This window comes from Dendrobates tinctorius, unplaced genomic scaffold (genome assembly GCF_039654945.1).
Source record: "Dendrobates tinctorius isolate UK_male_01 unplaced genomic scaffold, ASM3965494v1 ptg000070l, whole genome shotgun sequence".
Lineage (NCBI taxonomy): Eukaryota > Metazoa > Chordata > Amphibia > Anura > Dendrobatidae > Dendrobates > Dendrobates tinctorius.
In genome coordinates, this window is record NW_027361738.1 from 72,762,981 (window position 1) to 72,789,902 (window position 26,922).

The window sequence follows — 26,922 nt, forward strand, 5'->3', positions numbered from 1 at the left end:
AGTTTGTGGCCCTCCCGTTCGGTCTGGCCACGGCCCCCAGAACATTTACAAAGGTCATGGCAGCTACCATGGATGTTCTGCACTCCAGAGGCATAGTAGTCGTTCCATACCTGGATGACCTCCTCATCAAGGCCTCCACCGTCAAGGACTGCGAGGTCAACGTCTCGATCACGATCGACACTCTGACGCGCCTGGGATGGTTAGTCAATTTACAGAAGTCCTCGACTACCCCGAGTCAGTCTCTGACCTTCCTGGGGATGCTATTCGACACCTCCAAGGGTCTGGTGATCCTCCCCAGGGACAAGGCACTGGCTCTCCGTCTGGGAGTTCACACACTCCTCTGCAAGTCCCCCAGATCTCTCCGGTATGCCATGAGAGTACTTGGCAGGATGGCAGCAGCAATGGAGGCGGTACCATTTGCCCAGTTTCACCTCAGACCCCTTCAACTGGCCATCCTCAAGTCCTGGGACAGGAATCCGTTCTCCCTCGACAGGGAGTTCCGGTTATCAGCAAACACCAGGAGGTCCCTGCACTGGTGGCTCAAGCCAACCTCGCTTGCAAGGGGAAAATCCTTTCCGGTCAATGGAAGGTTTTGACCACCGACGCAAGCCTTATGGGTTGGGGCGCGGTGCACCTACATCACAGAGCGCAAGGCAGGTGGTCACCAAGGGAATCGACCATGCCCATCAACATCCTGGAAATTCGGGCCATCTTCCTGGCGTTGCAAGCCTTCCATCACTTGCTGGCAGACTTTCATATCAGAGTACAGTCGGACAATGCCACGGCAGTGGCATACGTGAACCATCAAGGCGGCACCCGCAGCATCCAGGCGATGACCGAAGTAACGCGTATCCTACAGTGGGCGGAGGATGCAAGGTCGGTACTCTCCGCGGTCCCCATTCCGGGCGTGGACAACTGGGAAGCCGACTATCTCAGCCGACAAGGAATGGACTCTGGGGAATGGTCTCTCCATCCCGAAGTCTTCGGTCAGATCTGTCATCGTTGGGGGACCCCGGACGTGGATCTGATGGCATCCCATCTCAATGCCAAGGTTCCCAATTTCATGGCCAGGACGCGCGATTCGCGATCGCTCGGAGCAGATGCCCTGGTTCAGGACTGGACCCAGTTCCAGCTTCTGTACATTTTTCCACCCCTCCCCCTGATCTCCAGAGTCCTGAGGAAGATCAAACAAGAGGGTGTTCCCACCATTCTGATCGCTCCAGACTGGCCCAGGCGTACATGGTACGCCGACGTCGTGCAACTCACAGCCGACGCTCCCTGGCGTCTCCCCACACGTCCCGACCTCCTGTCACAAGGCCCGTTCTTCCACCAGAACTCAGGGGCTCTCAATTTGACGGAGTGGCCATTGAGACCTGGGTTTTGACCCAAGCAGGTTTTTCACCGGACGTTGTTAAAACCATGATCAGGGCTCGAAAGCCAACTTCAGCCAGGATTTACTATCGTACCTGGAAGGTTTTTCTTCACATGGTGCGACTCTCGTGGGCAGATTCCACTTCCCTATTCTCTTCCAAAGGCCCTCGGGTTCCTTCAGTCAGGCCTGGACGCCGGGCTATCCCTGGGCTCGCTGAAGAGCCAGGTCTCAGCGCTTTCAGTGCTCTTTCAGAGGCGTATTGCTAACAAGCCGCAAGTGTAGACTTTTCTCCAAGGGGTTTCCCGATTGGTTCCCCCCTACAAACGTCCGTTGGAGACGTGGGACCTCAACCTGGTCTTGACAGCACTACAGTCACCTCCTTTTGAACCCCTTAGGGTGGTCTCACTCCGCTTTCTATCGCAGAAAGTGGTTTTCCTGGTGGCAATCACCTCGCTACGCAGGGTGTCTGAACTTTCAGCTCTTTCCTGCAGACAACCCTTCCTGGTTTTTCATCAGGACAAGGTGGTTCTCCGTACAGTACCATCCTTCCTTCCGAAGGTCGGGTCCAGCTTCCACCTCAATGAGGAAATATCACTACCGTCTCTTTGCCCGGCTCCCGTTCATAGGGTAGAGAAGGCTCTGCATACGCTTGACCTTGTCAGGGCATTGCGTGTTTACGTGTCTAGGACTGCTCCTTTCCGGAAGTCTGATTCACTTTTCCTTCTTCCAGAAGGCGTTCGCAAGGGCCTACCGGCTTCCATAGCCACCCTTGCTAGGTGGATCAAGTCCACCATTCAAGAGGCTTACCGCCTCAACAATTCTCCTCTTCCGGCCGGTATCACGGCACACTCTACGCGGGCGGTAGGGGCCTCTTGGGCCATTCGGCATCAAGCCTCAGCACATCAAGTGTGTAAGGCAGCCACTTGGACTAACCTGCACACATTTACAAAACACTACAGAGTGCATACCCAGTCCTCAGCGGATGCGAGCCTGGGTAGACGGGTCCTGCAGGCGGCAGTACTCCAAGTCTAGGGGACTGTCGGCACAATATTCGTCCACTGCTTCCCACCCAGGGACTGCTTTAGGACGTCCCACGGTTCTGTGTCCCCCAATAAGGCGACAGAGTAAAGGAGATTTTTGTGTACTCACCGTAAAATCTCTTTCTCTTAGCCTTTAATTGGGGGACACAGCTCCCACCCTGTAGCCCTTGCGGGCCGTTGTTACGGTTGGGTTCTCATATTGTTGTTTGAGCCTGTTTATAGTAGCCTTTTTTTTTACAGGCATGGTTATGTTTCTGGTATATTCCTCCTAATGCTTTTGCACAAAACTGGAGAAGGCTGACGCCGTCCAGGGGTGTATACTGCAGAGGAGGAGCCAAAGTTAATCTTTTTCAGATTATGCATAGTGTCGCCTCCTAGTGGACAGCAGCATAACACCCACGGTTCTCTGTCCCCCAATTAAAGGCTAAGAGAAAGAGATTTTACGGTGAGTACACAAAAATCTCCTTTTTCAGTTTTTGAATTTCCACAAAAATTTAAAATGACCAATAAATTTCGTTCAACTTCACAATTGTGTCCCACTTGTTGTTGATTCTTCACAAAAAATTTACATTTGGTATCTTTATGTTTGAAGCATGATATGTGGGAAAAGGTTGAAAAGTTCCAGGGGGCCGAATACATTCGCAAGGCACTGTATCTATAATATAACAGGCTAAGCGTCACTCTGTCTGAAGCCTTTATAGACTGCGCAAGCGCAACGCGCCTGCGCTGTCTGGCTCCAGACAGAATGAGGCATCCAGCGGTGAGGAGTGTGTATGGCGTCGGAGATGGCGGTACGTGTACACACTGCATACCGCTATGTCCAGCGTCATACTTACTTGACCGGGAGGAGTGTTGCCGCGGCGCTTCTCTTTGGCCGGAGACCAGGCCAGGAGTGTGGCTGGAATCGCACCTGCGCATAGCGCGATCCGGCGCCATTTTACAGAAGACACATTTGCAGTGTGTCTTCAGCAATATGGCGCCGGACGCAGCTATGGGCATGCGCGTACTCCGGCACCAGACTCCTCCCCAGCCTCCAGCAGAACGTGGTGACAGCGCTGGAGCACAGGAAAAAAGGGTGAGTATAAATGTGTTTTTTTTTTTTTTTTTTTTTTGTATGTGTGTAGTTTAATAGGGGTGAGGGGGACCATACATATCAGGATAGGGGTGTGAGAGGACCATTCATACCACCAGTATTGGGGGGTGAGGGGACCATGCATACCACGAAATGGGGGTGAGGGGACCATGCATACCACGAAAGGGGAGTGAGGGGACCATGCATACCACGAAAGGGGAGTGAGGGGACCATGCATACCACGAAAGGGGAGTGAGGGGACCATGCATACCACGAAAGGGCAGTGAGGGGACCATGCATACCACGAAAGGGGAGTGAGGGGACCATGCATACCACGAAAGGGGGAGTGAGGGGACCATGCACACCACGAAAGGGGGAGTGAGGGGACCATGCACACCACGAAAGGGGGAGTGAGGGGACCATGCACACCACGAAAGGGGGAGTGAGGGGACCATGCACACCACGAAAGGGGGAGTGAGGGGACCATGCACACCACGAAAGGGGAGTGAGGGGACCATGCACACCACGAAAGGGGAGTGAGGGGACCATGCACACCACGAAAGGGGAGTGAGGGGACCATGCACACCACGAAAGGGGAGTGAGGGGACCATGCACACCACGAAAGGGGAGTGAGGGGACCATGCACACCACGAAAGGGGAGTGAGGGGACCATGCACACCACGAAAGGGGAGTGAGGGGACCATGCACACCACGAAAGGGGAGTGAGGGGACCATGCACACCACGAAAGGGGAGTGAGGGGACCATGCACACCACGAAAGGGGAGTGAGGGGACCATGCACACCACGAAAGGGGAGTGAGGGGACCATGCACACCACGAAAGGGGAGTGAGGGGACCATGCACACCACGAAAGGGGAGTGAGGGGACCATGCACACCACGAAAGGGGAGTGAGGGGACCATGCACACCACGAAAGGGGAGTGAGGGGACCATGCACACCACGAAAGGGGAGTGAGGGGACCATGCACACCACGAAAGGGGAGTGAGGGGACCATGCACACCACGAAAGGGGAGTGAGGGGACCATGCACACCACGAAAGGGGAGTGAGGGGACCATGCACACCACGAAAGGGGAGTGAGGGGACCATGCACACCACGAAAGGGGAGTGAGGGGACCATGCACACCACGAAAGGGGAGTGAGGGGACCATGCACACCACGAAAGGGGAGTGAGGGGACCATGCACACCACGAAAGGGGAGTGAGGGGACCATGCACACCACGAAAGGGGAGTGAGGGGACCATGCACACCACGAAAGGGGAGTGAGGGGACCATGCACACCACGAAAGGGGAGTGAGGGGACCATGCACACCACGAAAGGGGAGTGAGGGGACCATGCACACCACGAAAGGGGAGTGAGGGGACCATGCACACCACGAAAGGGGAGTGAGGGGACCATGCACACCACGAAAGGGGAGTGAGGGGACCATGCACACCACGAAAGGGGAGTGAGGGGACCATGCACACCACGAAAGGGGAGTGAGGGGACCATGCATACCACGAAAGGGGAGTGAGGGGACCATGCATACCACGAAAGGGCAGTGAGGGGACCATGCATACCACAAAAAGGGAGTGAGGGGACCATGCATACCACAAAAAGGGAGTGAGGGGACCATGCATACCACAAAAAGGGAGTGAGGGGACCATGCATACCACAAAGGGGGGTGAGGGGACCATGCATACCACGAAAGGGGGGTGAGGGGACCATGCATACCACGAAAGGGGGGTGAGGGGACCATGCATACCACGAAAGGGCAGTGAGGGGACCATGCATACCACAAAAAGGGAGTGAGGGGACCATGCATACCACAAAAAGGGAGTGAGGGGTACCATGCATACCACGAAAGGGGAGTGAGGGGACCATGCACACCACGAAAGGGGAGTGAGGGGACCATGCACACCACGAAAGGGGAGTGAGGGGACCATGCACACCACGAAAGGGGAGTGAGGGGACCATGCACACCACGAAAGGGGAGTGAGGGGACCATGCACACCACGAAAGGGGAGTGAGGGGACCATGCATACCACGAAAGGGGAGTGAGGGGACCATGCATACCACGAAAGGGGAGTGAGGGGACCATGCATACCACGAAAGGGGAGTGAGGGGACCATGCATACCACAAAAAGGGAGTGAGGGGACCATACATACCACGAAAGGGGAGTGAGGGGTAGCATGCATACCACGAAAGGGGAGTGAGGGGTAGCATGCATACCACGAAAGGGGAGTGAGGGGACCATGCATACCACAAAAAGGGAGTGAGGGGACCATGCATACCACAAAAAGGGCAGTGAGGGGTAGCATGCATACCACGAAAGGGGAGTGAGGGGACCATGCATACCACGAAAGGGGAGTGAGGGGACCATGCATACCACGAAAGGGGGGTGAGGGGACCATGCATACCACGAAAGGGGGGTGAGGGGACCATGCATACCACGAAAAGGGGGTGAGGGGACCATACATACCACGAAAGGGGAGTGAGGGGTAGCATGCATACCACGAAAGGGGAGTGAGGGGTAGCATGCATACCACGAAAGGGGAGTGAGGGGACCATGCATACCACGAAAGGGGAGTGAGGGGACCATGCATACCACGAAAGGGGAGTGAGGGGACCATGCATACCACGAAAGGGGGGTGAGGGGACCATGCATACAACAAAAGGGGGGTGAGGGGACCATGCATACCACAAAAGGGGGGTGAGGGGACCATGCATACCAGGCTAGGGATGAGGGGTGCCATGCACACCAGGATAGGAGGGGGCAGCACATACCAGGATGGGAGACCATATACCAATAAAAATGCTCGCCACTATAGTATAATACCAATCATATTGTTACCACGGCAAACACTAAAATTCACATCAGTTCAATAGTTCTTACCCATTGTTGTACTGCACATCGCACGTGTAAGGTTACACGGTACTATACTATATACTACACTTGTCACATTGAAATTGACCCGGCTACACTTATCACTATTTTACTACTCTGGGTATACTTGAAGAACTGTCACTTTATTGGGATTTGTATATCCTGTAACCTTCTCTTGCTAGGTTGTGCTGTGTGTTTGCATGTGGTTTTGCTGCACCTGAATCTTTGTCTAACCAAAACTTTGTTTATGATATGATTTTGTCTTGTGTATGTTGTTTCGGTGCCTTTATATTTATTAGTTTAATAAAAATTACTTTGATTCTACTTCTTTCTGGTGGATTTGGTACTCCAATGCTTTGTCTATATACTATTTTTACGTTTTTGCAGGATTTTTTTTTTTTTTATGCCAGATTTTGCTGCATTTTTGTTTCGTTTTGCTTAGTTTTTGCAGGATTTTTGATGCCTTTTTTTTATTTTTTTTACTGCTATTTTTGTCAGGGTACATTTGAGTCTTGTGCATGCTAATAAAGTTTAGTGCTTAAAAAATATGATTTCAACTTCATCAGGTTTTGGCAGCAAAACCTGATGACTGCATTCTTTGCAGCATTTTTGCACTACCAGTTGCTTTTCAATGGGTGAAAAAACGCTGAAACATGTGACATGCTGCATTTTGCAAAAATCAAGCTCTTATGACAAAACGGTCAGGAAAAAAACAAAACAAAGTGAGTGCATGAAATCTCAATGACTATTCCAAGCAGAGATTATCTATCAGATCGGCCTGATTCAATATTGCACTTGCTCCTGTTTTCTTTTAATTTTTGGTATATTCCGACTGTCTTTAATTTGCACCTTATTATTTTATTTGCGCCGTATTAAAAAGTCTATATTTTATATCTGTCTTTGTTTTTGCTTTTGTTTTTTTTGTTTTTTTTTCTCTAATGTCTGCCGTTTGGGGGTTTTCAGCTGATTCAACAAGGTCCGACATAGTCCAGCAAATCCGACTTAATCTAGCGAATGGAAACCTGAAAAGAACACACAAAATATAGAGAAATAAAATAGACATTTTAAGGCCATGTGCACACGATGCATTTTTCCTGCGGATCCGCAGCGGATTTTACCGCACAGAAATGTAAAGTGATTTACAGTACAATGTAAATCAATTAAAAATAAAAACTGAGAGAATAAATCCGCAGGAAAAATGCATTTCTTCAAATCTGCGCCGAAAAATCCGCAGGAGGAAAATCCACGTGTGCACTTAGCCTTACATTAAAAAAAAAAAAAAAAAAAAAGTTCCTATGCAGGTCCGACGTAGTCCAAGCGAATCCGACATACAAAGTCTGTGGAGTCTTATTCTGACATAGACTTTGCAAACAGCCACTTCTGGGACTTTATGCAGAAATGGTGCAGAAATTTCTGCATCCAAATACTCCAGCACCCCTAGGATATGTTCACATGTCCAGCAATTCGCACCAGCAGCAATCCGTTGTGCAGACACAACTTTTTAGTTTTGCTAAAGAAAACGGATTTCAACTGGAACTTTTTTTTTTTTTAAGATTGAAGTCTATGGAAAACGGATCTTTTATCCATTTTGTTCCATTTCAAACTGAAAAGGATCCGTTTTTTGCTTACCGGATCATTGTTCCTTTTTGAGTGATTTCCCGGACGCCAGATATATATATATTTTTTTTCCTTTAGCAGAAACGGTGCAATATTTTAAGCGAAACCTGACTTTTTGCGCTATAAAGTTGCAAAATCCAGTTAAAGGCAAAAAAATAAAGAGCATTTTTGATTTTGCACAAAATTCGTGAACCATCTGCTCCATTTTGAAGAGGCAAAAAAAAAAGCTAAAAGACAAAAAATAAAAAGTGTCTGATAAAAACCCAGAAGTGATTAATCCACTCCAAAAGTCTGTTAGAAAGATGTTTGAGATTACAGAAAAGGGCTGCTCCTTATAGCGCCTCTCACGGGTTATGTCTGGTATTGCAACTCGGTCCTGTTTAACTTGCTGCAACACAAAACGCATCCTGTTGACAAGAAGAGCTCCATTGTGATTTTTCTTTAAATTCATAAAAATGGAAAACTCCTTTTAATAAGATTGGTGGAATATTTGCAGGATACCAGGAGAGTATGAATGGAGTAAACCCAAGTGGATATTGACCCCTTCACCTGACAACGGCTCTCGTGTGTATTTTATAACCTTCTTTCTCATTTTTAAAGGTCCCCTTCTGTCATAAAATGCAAATTTGCCTATAAACCTGCAGCATTTGTCCATAAAGGCACAAAGCGATCAAAGCCCGCGACCCAAGCTGCCACATTTTACTACAGCGCAAATTGTTAATTGTGTCAGTCCCCGAGATATAGATGTTTTCCTGTACACGCGAGGCGTACAATAAGTCTCTAAATCTGCGTTTGACCTGCTTGTTATTACTGTGATCCCTGGGTATGTCAGAGGCTTTTCACCAAGTTGGGGTTATTAATCAGAGCTGACTGGCGGTATTGATCAGGGCCGCCGCTCGCCGGCTCCGCTCCACTCTGCTTATATATTGCTCTTTAATTTGCAGCCACCCTGCGTGCTCTCTATCTAAGTGACAACGATTTTGAAGTCCTGCCGTCCGATATTGGGAAGCTCACAAAGTTGCAGATAGTAAGTAATTTATCTAAATTCCCGGAAAATCAATTTTTGCTTTCACAGCTTGCAGTAAACTCCAGTCAATTTGAGAAGTAGCATAGTTTATTTTTCCGAAATGAACTACCGCAGCGACGCCTATTGTCCGGACTGTCAGTACGCGGAGGAGGCATCGTTTTCTTAGGGGCTCGATCTGATGTTCTTGTGTGGGTGGTATTTGTGGTTTTCACAAATGACACTCGTACTGGTGATAGTCTGTGGGGGCATTCGCTTGTCGAGAAAATCACGGAAACGTCCAATTTTGCTTCAAGTGCCAGATCGGAATCAGCAATGCATCCGTGAAAAATAGCAAACCATACTAAGATGACATCCAAGTGCAGTCCGATTTTCAAGGACGGACTATCACATGGGAGAAGGTGGAGATTGGAAAAAGGAGAATGACGTCAGCTCACCCATGGGGAAGTCTAACACTTGGAGCTTGCGGCGCGGCAAGAGGAGGCAGGGAAAACGGATGAACCAGGGTAGAATCTGCCATAAAAGCCTTTGTTTTATTCAAGAAATTCACATAAAAGAGAAGTCGCAGGTTCATATCCTAAAGTTATCAGATGCGTTTCGGGTATCTGACCTTTTTCATTACATATGATTAAGGTCACATGACCGAAACGCATCTGCTCCTGATTTTAGCCTACTTTAGGATGTGAAGTTTCACTTATCTCTTTTTAAGTGAATTTGTTGAATATAATGAAGGTTTTTAAGGATTCTTCGCTGGTTTATCTGTTTTCCCAAACTTTTTAATAGTCTCCGCTTACAAGAAATGGACCATGCTGATCAAAGTTTGATCAAAATAATTGCTTGTTTTTCTCCTACGTGTGAAATGCTGATGTCTGAATGACCAGTTACACTGGGATCTTTAAGTGGTTACTAAAGTGAATGTAAAGCTTACATTTTCTGGTTAATTTTATTTATTTATTTTTTTTTTAAATCGTCAACATTCTCAAGAATCGAGGTATCTTTAATTCCATAGTTTACTGCTAACTGCCTAGATCAGTGGCAGATCTGGAAGGGAAGGAGAACAGCACTTGCAAGCTCTTTGCGATGGAGCTTGTAAGCGATGCCCTGAAGCTGTCATGATCGTTTCAGTGCCCCCCTACTCTCTTCCGATGTTGCATAGGTAAAGCTGCATCAGGTTGCAGCATCGCATAGCGCACAGTTTTGGATAGAGGCGCAACAGTACTGCTGGTCTGAAATGTCAATCATTAAAACTGATCCGCCCACTGGCAAGCAGAAAGCCATGAGGCTGGGGAGCAGTGCGTTCCTCAAGACAACCCCTTTAAATAAATCATCAAAGACCTGTCATTTTATTACAGAGCTCCAAATCCCTACTATGAAATAAGGTGACGATTCACTCATCTCTAATCTCATGAGTGCCACGGGATCGGCCGCAGGAGCTGTCCTGTATCACACAACAATGTGACTTCCGGATCAGAGATCAAGATAATGGGGTCCTGGTCACACATGCGCACTGCTGCGCCTTTTATGTCTATGGAAATAATCAAGATAGGGGATTAAATGTTAGTTCATGTCCCAATCCCTATAAGACGTTAAGGAAAGTAGTGAGCTACATTAGTAATATTCACATATTGGAATGTTGAAGACTCCCAACATGGGGGCCTGAAATTTGGTAGCAGTAGGAGGAGGACTATTTTTTTTTTTTTTTTTTCTTTTAAGGGCTTTGTGGTGTGAAGCTGTCTTTATCTAGGAGGAGTTATGATTAAAGGGGTTGCCTCATGAGACACCCCCTTTTACAATGAAAATATATGGAGTAAAACGTGGTAGCCATGCGGATGAATGGCCACCCATGTAATTCATAGAGGAATTGACCCCACAAGAGAAGAAGCCCATCTTACAGAATTTCCATTTGATTGCTGTTCATTCTCCGGTATAAAAGGTGGATGATCAAGTTTATTATAGGGATATATACATAAAAAATACAAATAACACAAGTACCTTCTAACTCTGATCATTTTATTTTCCCTATCAAGATCAGCATGCGGGATAATGACCTGGTTTCCTTACCGAAAGAGATTGGGGAACTGTCTCAACTGAAGGAGCTTCACATACAAGGAAACAGGCTGACTGTTCTTCCCCCTGAGCTCGGTAGGTGGCGAAAGCAATAAATATAACGTCTAACTGTAACTAAGCCTAATATTTTGAAATGTGTAACAGCTTAATGACACTGTTGATTGGCTGGGGGTCTGGATCCTGAGGCTTCCATCGATCTCTCAAACAGAAGTGGTCAGCTAATGAATGAGTGCCCACAGAGTGGTGAACAGACCCATAGGCTTTTTGAACGCTTCTGCCTCCTGTTTTTTTTTTTTTTTTTTTCATTTGGTGGCTGAGTAAAGGGTATTTGGCACAGTTATTTGAAGGTACCAATACTTTTCAGTAAAAGCAAAAAAACAAAAAACATTTCTTGTAAGATTTAGGCATCTCCTCGAGCCAAACAAAACCCTACTCTGTACTGATGAAGTGCAAGGTGCGAAGCATCTGACTACAGATGGGTGTCTCTGGTTTGGCTGTTATCACAAGTCCGGTTTTGAGACTCTAAAATAGGTCGGAGGTTTGTTTCCTTCTAGGGGAGGACAATTTGGACATTTTCGGAGCAGGAACCAACCATGTGTAGGACTACTGCTTTGCTAAAGTGATTTGATCCTCGATTAATAGTTTGTGAAATGTTTTTTTTTTTAAAGAGATTGTGGCTTTCACAAGATTCATTCTTCAATAAATCTGAAAAGGATTTATCTTTTAGTAAAATGTTGCGAGATTGGTATTTAAGAACTGATATAATTTACAACAATAATAAAGACTACAAATAATAGAGGGTTTCATCGTGATTGATAACCTTTCCAGGACTTAATACCAGTTTAATTGATGTCACGCAGAAGGGTAATTGGCGTTTTATTGTGAGGGGTATCGTATTTGTACAGAATACTGATGGAAACTGAGGGGCTGTATCGATCATCAAAGTTAATTAGCTCAGGCTATGATAATGAGTTCAGCTATCTATCATGATTAATGGCAATATTGTCTGTATATATAAAACATGACGCATGTGATGGGAGAAGTGTTAAATTGTTGAAAGGTTATATTCTATAATCTTATTGTTATAATGGATATATAGGGTGGAAACCATTGCACCTTCTATTAGAAAAAAGGGGGTACTGTGCCTCACCCCTCCATGTGGGATAGCAAAGAAGAATAAATAGGAGACAGTAGGTAGATCCGACATGCTGCTCCTGCTAAAGTCAGTGTGAGTTACCAAAACCCCTGAGCCAATTGCCATTTCTCCTGCCACAACAGAAGCTTCGGACCAATATTGTTCAGCACTTTTCAGAAATCACTGTGAGGCTTTTACTTGGTTAAAGAAGCAAGTTTGCAAATACCTTGCAGCAGTGATCTGGCTTCAGTTTCCTTTCCTTTTCTTAGCATGACCCTTGTGATCACCATAGTCTATATTCTATCCACTGCTGGCAAGGATCCATAGATAGAGTTCAGCTTTGTCTTCTGCTCTGGGTGTGCACGAGACGTCATTTCTTCAGGCAGCAGATTACGCTCTCATTCAGCGCATGCGTGTTTTTGGGGTGAGAGTAGTGGTATAAGTAGTCGGGATTTCAAAGTGAGGGTGGAGACAGCGCTGACTGACTACCAGAACTTCGCTTTGTCTTCTGCTCTGGGTGTGCACAGGACGTCGTGTATTCAGGCAGCAGATTGAGCTCTCATTCAGCGCATGCACTCTCTTGGGGTGGTAATACTAGTGGTAGAGGTATGAGTAGTTGGCATTTCACTCGGTGAGGGTTGAGAGAGCGCTGACAGACTTCAACTTTGTGATCTGCTTTGGGTGGGTACAGGACATCATTTCTTCAGGCAGCAGTGTAAGCTCTCATTCCGCCCATGCGCACTTTAGGGGTGGTAGTAGTAGTGCTATTAGTAGTCGAGATTACGATACGTGAGGGTGGGGAGAGAGCTGGCTCAGCTTTGTCTTCTGCTCTGGGCGTTTACAGGACATCTCTTCAGGCAGTAGACTTGGTTCTCGTTTTGCGCATGCACACTCCTGTGCTAGTAGTAATCGTAGGAGGAGGAGTTAGCGGAATTACACTTCGTAAAGGTGGTTGTAGCACTGACTGACTAAGGGTAATAGTCCAGGAATCTCGAAGCTTTGGAGGGCTCAAACATCAGTTTTAGGCAAACAGTAAACCAACGGTGGCAGCTAGGAGACTGTTGAGAAGACACTGAAAGCAAATACAATGTTGGTAAACCCCTCTAAGAACTTAGGAAAAAAATATTTCCTTTGCAAGTAATAATCAGTGTTTTTTACACTGGGGAAAGTAATGACATTATCCCATAAATTTTTCATCAGTAGGGATCCAATTGCCAGAAACTCCTGTTTCGAGAATGCAGGAGTAGTGGCCTTTTCACCGTTTTTGCTACATAAGTGCTTCACACAATCGTTTGTGCCGGAAACCACACCTTGATCTTACCGCACAGCGGTTAATGTGTAGGGGGAAATCTCTAAAGGAGATGCCACACCAAATCCCGGTCCTAGTAGTCATATCCTCAACGATCAACGTTTGGTCCCAACAAATGAAAAGTTGGAACAAGTTTAAAGAGCTTTGACCTCGGTCTTGGAGAGGCAGTGCTCCACGCAGATCCAACCGTCCAGCGCCCGGCAGATATTGAATTAGTTTGGCTCAAGTGCCAGATGGTGGCCTCGGAAAGTGTCCTGCCTGCCGTTGAGCTACTCCTATCAATGTTTGATGTTAAATTGATAGTTAAAGGGAGGTTATAGACCGCTATGGGAATGATCACTCAACATCAAAACGTCAATTCATGTATATTTGCTGTTATTACAGTTCTGGTTGGCTGTGGAGGGGAACAGATGATCTAATCCATTACTGGTTGTATTCATGCAATATCCCAATTCCATGCAGAGAAGCACACCTCAGGCATATATGCAGTATAAATCATGGGAGAATCTCTAAAATGGCTCATTGTGCATTCTTACTGTTAAACAATTAGAGCGCTCTCTAAAGAAGAGTCCAGACGGAGCCCACAAAATCAGAGTAAGCGGCAGGTACAATTAGTATGATCAATGCGGCTCATTTAGCTATTGTCAGCAGTTGTTTCACTGACTATATATAGAATCCATAACATCAGGATGTCGGCGCTTATATCTCCGCAGCACGTAAGATCCGACGGCCTCGCCGCTGCTCCAGCGCATTAATAACCCGTCCTGTCTGCAGTAAATTTTGCGCGGAGAAGCGAATACCTGTGTTATAGGCTATGACACTCTCTCGATCCACAGAGTCACATCCAGATTTCATTATTTTTTATTTTGCTTATTGTCCGTCTCCGAATCTGCAGATTTCCGGGACAATGGATTTCCCAAGGAAGTGATGTGCACGTTGATGCATCTCTCGACGGCGCTTCAGGGACAATTGAATGCGGGGTAAAAAATGACAGTTGGGTTAAAAATGACTATTTAGTACAAGTTATTTATTTCTTGAAATAATCCTGCGGTGAATGACACATGAGAGCACAGATTTCTACTTAATGAGGTTTCGCTCGCTTTTCTTACCTTTTGGAAATGGAAAAGCCTAGAAAGTTCCCTTCAGCGGCACTACGGGAAGAAATGTACCGGCGCCGGAGTATGGAGACAATCCCTGAGAGGGCTATAGGACAGAATGGATACAGCACCGATGACCACCGCCTGCCATAAAGATAACTAAGAGAGAATTTATCCTTCCTTCCCCCATAACTTCTCCTCTGTTTACAGCTTTGTCCCCTATTATCCTTCCGAAATGTATTGAAATGCCATTTAGAACTGCTTTGTGCTACGGGGTCTTGTAGTTTTATTTTTCCCATGAAATTGTAAAGTTGATGCCATTTGTCAGGGACTCTGGATAGAGTTTTTAAGCAGCCATTTATTTTTACCGCAAGGAGTTTTCCTATTACGCCATGTTCACACCTTCAGTATTTGTCAGTATTTACCATCAGTATTTGTAAGCCTAAATTAGGAGTGGAACAGTCAGAGGAAAAGTGTCATAGAAAGACGTCACCACTTCTGTATTTTTTTCACCCAATCTTGGCTTTGGCTTACAAATACTGATTTAAAATACTGAATGTGTGAATGTGGCATTGAACTGACATCTTTGGGCATTTCTGGGATGGATACATCAATGATATATTGTGATTCACACTCTCTATTTCATTTTCATAGTCAGTCCATTTGCCCCATTACACCAGAAATTCAGCCATGTTGCCGTTTCCCTTCCCATCTCTATAGGTCCGCCTGAGGCCGGCAGATTCCCCGCTGGTTAGGCAATGGTTTAGGGTTCAGCTGCTTTGTGGATCCACAATTCCTAAAACATCGCTTTTCTACCTCAACTTTAAATCTGTTATTACAAGTGACTTTGGCCTGGGGTTTTAGTACGGGATAGGTAATTTATGGATTATGTACTAATGTACAGGGTATGGAGGCTTCAGGCGTATCTCCAGTTGGCCCATATGGCTACCGATAGGTGGAACTTGACCCTCTCGATCGAAGCTATGAACTGGGATATTTGAAATCTTGAGATGCTAGAAAAGTTCTCCTGAAGTGGTTACAATTGGGGTGTCATAACTCGCTGACACCCCAAGGGCACTTTGCACTCGCTTCACTATTAGTCGAGATTCTCGTTTGTTTCTTTAGTGCAGGTTTCTAAACGGAAATTCTCAGCATCTCTGCAACTAAAATTAGTATAACCAAACAATACAGCGGTTTAACCTATGGCGCTGCCCGGGCATGGTAACTAACTACGGTTAGTTATAACAAATTATAATGATACAGCTGAGTGTAGAGCCCCGCCCACTCCGCATAGCCACATTCACGATCATATCCCACATCATCCCGTCAGCCAGAGCTACCGGACTACTCCCCCTAATATCCCACATCATCCCGTCAGCCAGAGCTACCGGACTACTACCCCTAATATCCCACATCATCCCGTCAAAGCCACCTGACTACTACCCCTAATATCCCATGTCATCCCATCAGCCAGAGACACCGGACAACTACCACTAATATCCCACATCATCGCTTCCCAGCCGCCGGTCTACTACCCCTAATATCCCACATCATCCCATCAGCCAGAGCCACCGGACTACTACCCCTAATATCCCACATCATCCCGTCAGCCAGAGCCACCGGACTACTACCCCTAATATCCCACATCATCCCGTCAGCCAGAGCCACCGGACTACTACCCCTAATATCCCACATCATCCCGTCAAAGCCACCTGACTACTACCCCTAATATCCCATGTCATCCCATCAGCCAGAGACACCGGACAACTACCACTAATATCCCACATCATCGCTTCCCAGCCGCCGGTCTACTACCCCTAATATCCCACATCATCCCGTCAGCCAGAGCCACCGGACTACTACCCCTAATATCCCACATCAGCCAGAGCCACCGGACTACTACCCCTAATATCCCACATCATCCCGTCAGCCAGAGCCACCGGACTACTACCCCTAATATCCCACATCATCCCGTCAGCCAGAGCCACCGGACTACTACCCCTAATATCCCACATCATCCCGTCAGCCAGAGCCACTGGACTACTACCCCTAATATCCCACATCATCCCGTCAGCCAGAGCCACCGGACTACTACCCCTAATATTGCACATCATCCCGTCAGCCAGAGCCACCGGACTATTACCCCTAATATTGCACATCATCCCGTCAGCCAGAGCCACCGGACTACTACCCCTAATATCGCACATCATCCCGTCAGCCAGAGCCATCGGACCACTACCCCTAATATCCCACATCATCCCGTCAGCCAGAGCCATCGGACCACTACCCCTAATATCCCACATCATCCCATTAGCCTGGGGTCAGAACCAGAGCGCTGAGTGGAACAGTCCTAACTTCCATACCGGGGGATCCCTTTAAGAAAGGCCTGGCGTCAGAACCAGAGCGCTGAGTGGATTTGCCCTGACTTGCATACCAATGATCCCTTTAATAGAACACTGGGGTCAGAATCAGCGCTGAGGGATTTGCCTTAACTTCCGTACAGGAGATCCCTTTAAGAGAGCCTGGGGTCAGTACCAGAGCATTTGAAGGCAATTGCACTGACTTCCATACCGGGGATCCCTTTAAGAGAGGCATGGGGTCAGAACCAAAGCACTGGATGGATTTGCCCTGCCTTCCATACCGGAGATCCCTTTAAGAAAGGCCTGGGGTCAGTACCAAAACGCTGAGTGGGTTTATCCTAACTTGCATACCAATGATCCCTTTAAGAGACCCTGGGGTGAGAATCATAGAGCTGAGTGGAACGGTCCTAACTTCCATACCGGGGATCCATTTGTCATGTGCTCTCTGCTCCTTTCAGGGGGGCAGACAATGGCTGGGAGCTTATGTTCCTGGGGATGCTAGATTTCTCCCACCATGTCAGTGTCTGCTGAGGTGTTGTCAAGTGGGAAAGCTTGCTCATAGCAACCAATCACAGCTCAGCTTCTTTTGAACAGTTCTGGTGAAATGAAAATGAAAAATGCTTCGTGATTGGTTGGTGACACACACACACACACACACACACACACACACACACACACACACACACACACACTGACTTTTATATATAGAGATGGCCGAAAGTGTTGACACCCTTGAAATTGTTAAAGAAAGGGAAGTACCATATTTTTCGGATTATAAAACACTCCGGATTATAAGACGCACCCCAAATTTTGAGGAGAAAAATAGGAAAAAAACCTTTTTTTAATGGTGCTTCTTATAATCCATGCGTCTTATTGCTTACTGGGGGTGGTGGCTATGGTGAAGCGGGGTCCCAGGGTCTCTGCTAGAGGAGGCAGGAGTGGGTTGTTGCTGCAGGCCGCAGGCTGGGATGAGGGGGTGTTCAGATGTGCGGCGCGCCATGGGTGTTCGGTACTACGGGGTCTCTGCTGACATTTTGTGAAAGGCCAGAGCCCCCGCAGTTGCATGGTTTCCTATGTGGTGGACTCCGGGAAAATGGTTGCCGGGGGCGGCGCATGCGCAGATTGAGATCTCGGCACGAGATCTCAGCTCTGAAATCTCATCTCCTGAGATCTTGGTGCCGAGATCTCAATCTGCGCATGCACCGCCCCTGGCAGCCATTTTCCCGGAGTCCACCGCATAGGAAACCATGCACCTACAGGGGCTCTGGCCTTTCACAAAATGTCAGCGGAGCACCTGCAGCACGGAACACCCTCAGCGGCGCACCACACATCCGAACACCCCCCTCATCCCAGCCTGCGGCCTGCAGCAACCCTGGGATCCTGCTCCATTGTGGACGGTAATTTATATTTGCATTATAAGACGCACCCCAGTTTTCTTCCAAATTTTGGGGAAAAAGTGCGTCTTATAATCCAAAAAATATGGTATTTCTCCAAGAAAATTATTGCAATTACACTTGTTTTGTTATACACATGTTTATTTCCTTTTGTGTGTTGGAAAAACACAAAAAAAACCTGAGGGTTTTTCCCCTCAGGTATTGGACACAATTTCACACAAAACCCTCAAAATTAACCGGACAAAATTAATGGCACCTTTTAAAAAAAGTGGGTGAACAACTTTGTTTTAAGCATGTGATGCTCGTTCAAACTCACCTGTGGCAAATAACAGGTGTGGGGAAATATGAAAATCATACCTGCAACCAGATGAAAAGGAAAGTTGACACTATCTTTGCATTGGGTGTCTGTGTTCCACACTAAGCATGGAGAACAGAAAGAGAAGAAGAGAATTGTCTGAGGACTTGACAACCAAAATTGTTGAAGAATATCAACAATCTCAAGGTTACACGTCTATCTCCAGAGATCTTGATGCTCATTTGTCCACGGTGCACAACATAATCAACAAGTTTACAATCCATGACACTCTAGCTAATCTCCCTGGACGTGGATGGCAGAGAAAAATTGATGAAAGGTTGCAGTCCAAGATAGTCGGGATGGTGGATAAGCAGTCCCAATCAAGTTCCAAAGAAATTCAAGCTGTCATGCAGGCTCATGGTGCATCAGTGTCAGTGTGAACTATCCATCAACATTTGAATTAAATGAAATGCCATGTCAGGAGGAGGCCCAGGAGGACCCCACTGACGACACAGAGACATAAAAAAGCTAAACTGCAGTTTACCAAAATGTACATGAGTAAGCCAAAATCCTCCTGTGAGAGCATCTTGTAAATAGGTGAGAACAAGGTAGTGTTTTTTTGATGAAGCACATCATTCTGTTTACTGAAAATGGAATGAAGCCTACAAGGAAAAGAACACAGTACCTACAGTCAAATATGTTGGAGGTTCAAATATGTTTTGAGGTTGTTATGCTGACTCTGGCATTGTGTGCAAGGCATCATGAAATCTGAACATTACCAAAGGATTTGAGGTTGCAATGTAGTGCCCAGGGTCAGAAAGCTGGGATTGTATCCTAGGTCATGGGTCTTCCGGCAGGACAATGACCCCAAACATACTTCAAGAAGCACCTAGAATTGGATGGAAACAAAGCGCTGGATAGTTCTGAAGTGGCCAGCAATGAGTTTGGATCTAAATCCCATTGGACACCTCTGGAGAGATTTTAAAACCGCTTCTGTGAGATGACACCCTTCAATTAGTTTGCAAAAGAAGAGTGGTCCAAAATTCCAGCTGAGGTGTAAGAAGCTTTTTGATGGTTATAAGAAGTGATTGATTCCAGTTATTTATTCCAGAGGGTGTACAACCAATTAAGTTGAGGGTGCCAATAATTTTGTCCGGTCCATTTTGGGGGTTTTGTTTGAAATTATGTCCAATTTGCCTTTTTTCCTCAGTTTTTTTTTTGTGTGTTTCCAATACACAATGGAAATAAACGTGTATAACAAGACGTGTATTTGCAATATTTTTCTAGGAGAAATGCTTAATTTTCTGGAACAATTTCAAGGGTGCCAACACTTTCGGCCATGACTGTATAGTAAGTGGTTTAGCAGTGGCATAGGGTATAAGATAAGGACAATAGGTTTAGCCTATAGGATAGTATAGGATATAGTTAATGGATAAAACTAACCCAGTGGTTGTCAATAAAAGGTGGGCTCCTCCTGGTAGTAAGGGAGATAGAGACGTGTATCAATAAGTTTAAGTCCAGTGGGATTTTTGGGACAGCATGTGTCTACCATTCGAGGCAGCGGGACACCATACTGGAATCCTGAGTGAACTCTCCGATCGCGCCCGGAGCACAAGGTCTGGCATAATGGCTTCCTGGCACATCGTGTCATTTGCGTATAGGGGAAGATGGACAGGGACCTGCCAAGACGAAAGGTAAGGTATCCCGGGTGCACTGCCGAATGGGAAGGGAGATCTCTGGGGCTAACAGAGCCAGTGGGGGAAGGGATACTCAAGATAGAACTGTCATGCTTAGGACATGGTTAATGTCCTGTTCTCACAGGGTTAACTTTTGCCAGCCTCTCTTTGGATCTGGGAGGGGTATTTATACTCACTCCAGACCAGGATTCCCTGTCAGCTATACTGTTATTCTGGCTGTGTGTCTGACCCCCTGGTGTGCTTGTATACTGCGTTGCTTGTTTGATTCCCGTGTATGACCCGGTCTGTCCCCTCACTCTGTTCTCCGTCTCTCGTTTTGGCACTATTGTCTTCTCCGGTTCTGACCTCCTGGCTTGGCTATTGTTACTCTGTTACAGTTTGTCCCTATTGTACCGTCCATTGTCCGTTCTGGTTTTCTGATCTATTGCTACGTCCTGACTATTCGCTCTGTCTAACCCTTTGGTACTGTCCTGCTATCTCGTGCTTTGACCCGGCTTGATCTGGTTTACGTCCCTGTCTATGCCCCTTGGTAACTTGTCCCGTAGTTACCTTTCTAGGAGTTTCCCTGCAGCTCCTAGCTCTGTGGAGCTTAGGCCACGCCCCCAGCAGTCACGTGCTTCAGGTCCTGTTAGTCTGAAGCACGCATCGTCACCGCTGCTGCCCCACTCCACAGGTATCTTTGAGCACTTTTTTTGTACTCAGGACACGCGCACTGGCTCAGTGAGAAAGTGCGGTGTTCCTGACCGGAACTAATGATGGGGCCGAAGATGTTTTGTGATAAGTAACATGAAGTGCTGTGCCCTATCCCGCGTATTACACCCTGATGAACATGAACTGAACAGTAAATGTTTGCTTGTTCCAATGAACTGGGTGTTGCCTGAATTCTGTGCAGTGACTCCTGAAGATGGAGGCCTGGAAGCAACAGAAAGTGAGTGTGAAGCACCCCACACCTGGCAGCATACTGGGACACCGTTTACCTGTAAAGTGCCAGCGCGTAACGCGACAGCAGCTCAGTCATGACTACCGCTCGTGGCAACTTCACAGCAGCTGACGCCCATTTCTTGGCAAATTCTGTCCCCCCACCCAAAAAAAATGCAGCATGTGGATGAGATTGTTCACAATCATCCACTTTGCTGGTGCAAATACACAATATGTGAACCTGGCCTTATACATATGCACACATACCTCTGTTTGCGAGTGATAAGAAAAATTTTTTTTTTCTTAATACAAGATGTTGATTTAAAGGGAACCTGTCAGCAGGATTAATCACTGTTCTTCATGTTATTGATCAAGTACAAAAAAAAAATCAACTTGAAAATGGCGCCTGCGCAGTAGCAATTATGGGTGTGTATAGAGATCCGACAGGTGCTATTGTGCAGTCACTGGCTGCGCCATCTTGCTGGAGAAGAAGGCACCCACCCGCACAATAGTAGCTAACGGATTTGTATACACACCCATAACTGCTACTGCGCGGCGGGCGCCATTTTCAAATTGATCAATAACGTGAAGAATGTTGATTACTAGGACACTAAACATGCGATTATGCTGTAGCACAGGAGCCACGGCCGGCACCAGCCAGCAGGAGGTTTTTTTTTTTTTTTTTTTCCTTCAGTATGTACAGGTATTCATTATGTAAACTAGAGGGCAGGTCAGTGAGGGATCAGTGACTGTCAGCAGTCTTCAGTATGAATATCTAAGCAGAGCACCACATGAAGCCCCCCCCCCCCCACAGCCCTGCCCCGGAGCACGAGCATATCATTAACTAAAAACTGAAAGTAAAGATTAAACAACAACCACAAGACGGATTTCATCACCAGGTAGCATTGTAATCAGTATGACGGCGCCGACCTGACACTGCCTGTAGGTTACTATGCACAATCCTGCTGACAGGTTCCCTTTAAACTACTACAGGAAGAGCCATTGTTTGCCGGAGGTCATAGCTCTGGTTGATAGAGGGTGGGCTCAAGCAGGAGATCTTCACCCCTGTAAATGCCTCTAGTATATGGGCATAGGTTATATGATGGCTTCAGTAATGTATACAGTAAAGTATCGTTATCTAGGGTATTGCTAGTTCCAAAAGTCACCAAAACTTCAGCCATAGACTTCTCTAATTTGGAAGTCCTCCATGTTGGCCTTTGTGGTTTTCAGAACCACTTTTTAGCTTGTCGTTCCTTGGTTTTATTACTGGGAAGAGTATTCTTTTAAGATCTCCAACTTTTGTTGTGGAAAAGAACCAAAGGGTGAAACTTATTGGAAGGCATTGGGATTTTAATGAAAATGTATTCTTTATATATGTATCTAAACCCTCTTCATGTGGATACATAATATCACTTTAGTGCCGACTATACAAACCCATTTAGCTACTACACTGCAATGATCTAGATCAGTTTTCGGAGCTTGGTCTTTATGACAGAACATGACCTTGTGTGTCCATCACAGAAAGAGGACTGATTTTTATTAACTGGAATTATCTTTGAAGGTTCCCTGATGCTCATGTGGCATAACAATCAGCGGCCGCTAATGGGCGGCAGTTCACACACTTCCCTTGAACGTCTGAGTTTTGTTGGAGAGAAGTGTGATGCAAGCCATAAGTGGCCCCTGATTGTCTGCAGCGCTCATGTGCCAGGAGACCCTGTTTCAGCATTGCTGTAATGGCGCCATTGTGGGAGATGAGTATTTATTATTTTTTATTTTACATTGAGGAATACAGTATTTAAAGGAAATCTGTCACCAAGTTTTTACTAGCTCTTCTTAGAGCAGCATAATGTAGGAAGGGAGACCCTGAATCCAATGATATATCACTTAATTTTCTGGGTGCAGCAGTTCTGACACGATCAGCATTTAGAATGCAGCAGAGCTGAGAAAGCAAGCCCCACCCACACCATAGAAAATGCTGGGTGGAGTTGGACTAGTGAGCCTGACATGTGACACATGGTTGAATTCTGTGTTTTAACCCCTACCTTATGCAGTCCTCAGAACACATAGCAAAGACCTTCTAACAGATTCTCTTTAAGAAGGGGTTGTCCAAGTCATGGCTAACCCTTTTAAATTTGTCAGTTCATTATATATATATATCAAAAGCAAATCTTGCACTAGTTTCTGGGGCTTAATTTCTCGCAATTCCATTGTCTGTTTTGAGAAGTCCTTCGAACACAAAAAAAAAATAGAAAACCAAAAAAGTTGCAAATTTTAATTCCCCGACTATATTTGTTTGCTGTGATTGAGAACACTCAGAGATAGTAAACCAGTCCATAGCTGGTCCTGCTGTCAGCCGAGAATTGAATTAAATGGTATCTGGTGTAAACAATGCTCTGTGAGCTGAACAGTCTGGATTCCAGACCGATATCCAGTCTAAACAATGCTCTGTGAGCAGCAGCTCTGCTTACTTTGCTACTACTGAATCCACTTCTCGGCTGAGAGCCGGACTAGTTATTGTCTCTGTATGTAATGTACATATTTATGCACAGGAGCCGTACTGCCGCTCTCCCGCTTCTCCGGAGTTGTGGAATGATCCCAATTTGCCCAGGTTCATTTTACTGCAAAGCAAAAGGGGGGGAAAAAAAAAGAATAAATGAAATGACAGGAGCCCACACCGAACGTTTGTCGAAGTCTGTTTAATGAGGTTGGATTGAGGGAATTTTACATAGAAACGTCTCTTCTCCGCAGGTCATTTTTGGTTTTTCTTGTAAGTCTCAATGAATCTCAGACATGAGCATAATTGGAGGAACGTGAAAGCCGAGTTCTGTGTCGCCATTAGGTGATTTCTTCTCGCCGTGTGAATGCAGAATTTAATATCCTGTGCCATGCAGTAATAGGGTGGTATGTTGTTTTCCACAGGGGCAGATATGGGGCAATAAGGAGCCATACACATGCTTTACTTCTTTGTTCAGAAAATCTGGTAATATAACATTAGTTTCCAACACAGAAGAGGAATAGAATATGGAATTTCTTAGTTTTCAAATATATCAAATACTATATAGAACTGATACTTATTTTTTTTTTCTTTTTTAACCAATAACAACATTAGAGAGTCATGAAAGAATTAGCAGTGGAGGGTCCGTCCGTTAGGACCCTCATCTACTATCGAGAGCAGTGTGACTACAAAGAGCTTCTCTCTCTGGAGGACCAAACCTGTCCATCCATTACATGTACAGACCAATGGATTTGGTTAAAAAGGTTGTAATTCTTAATTCCCCCTGTTGTGGTGCTGCAGGCAAGCTGAACATTTACTGCTGCGTTCCTGCACAGATCACAGCTGATCACTGAGCGTTCCCGCACTAGGAGAGTTTATGATCTGGTATTTATCAGGGGACTCTGATAAAGGTGGGGATCCCCTTTAACAATCTAACTTTCTATTTTTTTTTACCATCTAGTAATCAAGCACAATGGCCCTCCATAGATTAGCACTGTAAGTTGAAGATCCTGAGCCCAATGCAAACTCTCCAGGGGTCTTTAATAGTATAGTTCTTCACTATGGTTCAGAGGAAGACTTTTGGGCCCCCCACAAACTCCAGGATTGGGTGCAGCTGCACTCTCTATAGTTACTCTCCTGGTTTGTGGATCCTTTACATCTCCACTGCATGCCCCGATGAGGCTCCGTTAGAAGATTTTGAATTGCGTATCAGGGCTGTTGGATGAACAATGCTTTGGTTGACTAATTTGACCGACCGCGATCTCAGCCAAGTGTCCCATACACAGGTGGGCCCGCTCAGTGTTCCTGTGTTTCCTATCAGAATGCTGCCGACTGACACATCAGCTGGTGGTTTACATCTCGGACAATGGTGCAATTGGCAGATTGAAATCTGACATGCACGACTGACATCTCTCCCAACCATCATTCGGCCGATGATCCCATACACTGCACTTGTCACCTGTTTTGGCCACTATAAGATGTGGCCGCTGCCTTTCAGGGCTTATCTACAGTATTCTATAATGGTGTAGATAAGCCCCCGATCCAACCTGCAAGATAAGAAAAATTAGATTATACTCACCCAGGGGCGTTCCGAGTCTGGTTCGGGTCCGGAGGGAGTCGCTGTCCGGTCCAGTGCCTCCCATCTTGCAGCGATGACGTCCTCTTCATTCCTGCCTGTTGCGTCTCCGGTGCAGGCGCACTGCTCTGCCCTGTTGAGGGCAGAGTAGAGTACTGCAGTGTGCAGGCGCTGGACCTCTTCCGGCACCTGCGCACTGCAGTAATCTGCTCTGCCCTCAACAGGGCAGAGCAGTGCACCGAAGCCGCGACGGGCAGGAATGAAGAGGATGTCATCGCTGCAAGATGGGAGGCACCGGACCGCGACTCCCTCCGGACCCGAACCGGACCCAGAACGCCTCTGGGTAAATATAATCTAACTTGTTTTTCTTATCTTTCAGGTTACATCGGTGGCTTATCTACAGCATTACTGAATGCTGTAGATAAGCCCCTGATGGCGGTTGCTGCAGCTGATAGGTGAAAAATAGGGTGACAGATTCCCTTTAAACCATCAGACAAACCCATCAATATCGGCTTGATCAGCTGGCATTATACGGTTTATGGGGGCCTTCAATGCAAGTCTACCATATTGTGAAGACTTCTAGATGGGTGTTCCAAGTGCAGATCCACCTCCCTTTTTATGACCGCCAGTTACTGCTTAAAGGGAACCTTCCACAGGATTTTTTTGAATTTAAACTGAGCACTTGCTCCAGTTTTGCTGCTCCACTGATTCTGGGACAGTTTTTCTTCTTGTGTGTTTCCCCGTTCCAAAGTTAAGGTGCAAACTTTGCCTTCGACCAACTGGGCGTGTACTGCAGAACTTCTCTATTCTCACAGCTGTTTTGATTGGCCAGCATCAGAGGAAAAAAAAGTGAACACCCACAGAGAAGATCCAATTGGTTGAATTGAAAATTTGCATCTTTATGGACAGAATTTTGGAACGGAGTCAGTGGGAGAGATCCTCAGGGATAATCCAGATGGGAGAGCAATAAAGATCCAGTAGAAAACCAGATTGTCTCGCCAAGTCATGAAGGCCAAATGGTTATTAGATGTGTACTTCACTAACCTGCAGTAAACACTGGCACCACCAGTGGTGACATCTTCTCAGTCCTTTAAGAAAACAGAAGGGTTTTTCTCTATGGAATCATGTGTTCTCCTCCCACAAGACCCCAAAATGTTATCCCTGGTGTGCCACGTAGCCGACTATACAGTTTGATACATAATATTCCATACAGATGATTTCTGTTCCTTTATGGCAACATGGCGGCCATGACTGTGAGTAGTACATATAGCGTGACGGATGTGATTGCTAGCTGTTTGGTCAGCTCATGTCATATTATTAGGCAGCACCGTCACTCTTCCGCTCTGTTATGCATCGCCATCCATTACTGCGTAAAGCGAGCGTCCCAGGTAGCCATCATTCATGACCCATTAAGCTGCGCGTCACGTCTGCATTAACAATGTTTATTGATGAAGCCCAAGTACTTTTTCTGACGTTATAACGATGGTGAAATGATGGATTGTAACCTCCACCAAAACATATCCCTTTTCTATCACTCCGGAATAGACAATGTATCACTTTAAAATGGCT

General features: G+C 46.4%; 1 protein-coding gene across 2 annotated transcripts in view; it reads left to right on the forward strand.

Annotated features, from left to right (window-relative positions):
• Positions 1-26,922, forward strand: part of RSU1 (Ras suppressor protein 1) — a 159,294-nt gene that overhangs the window by 35,784 nt on the left and 96,588 nt on the right. For both annotated transcript variants that reach the window (XM_073581884.1, XM_073581883.1), the window contains exons 6-7: positions 8,932-9,014; positions 11,039-11,153. In XM_073581884.1, coding sequence (XP_073437985.1) covers positions 8,932-9,014; positions 11,039-11,153 — 198 coding nt within the window. The remainder of the gene's footprint in view (positions 1-8,931; positions 9,015-11,038; positions 11,154-26,922) is intronic.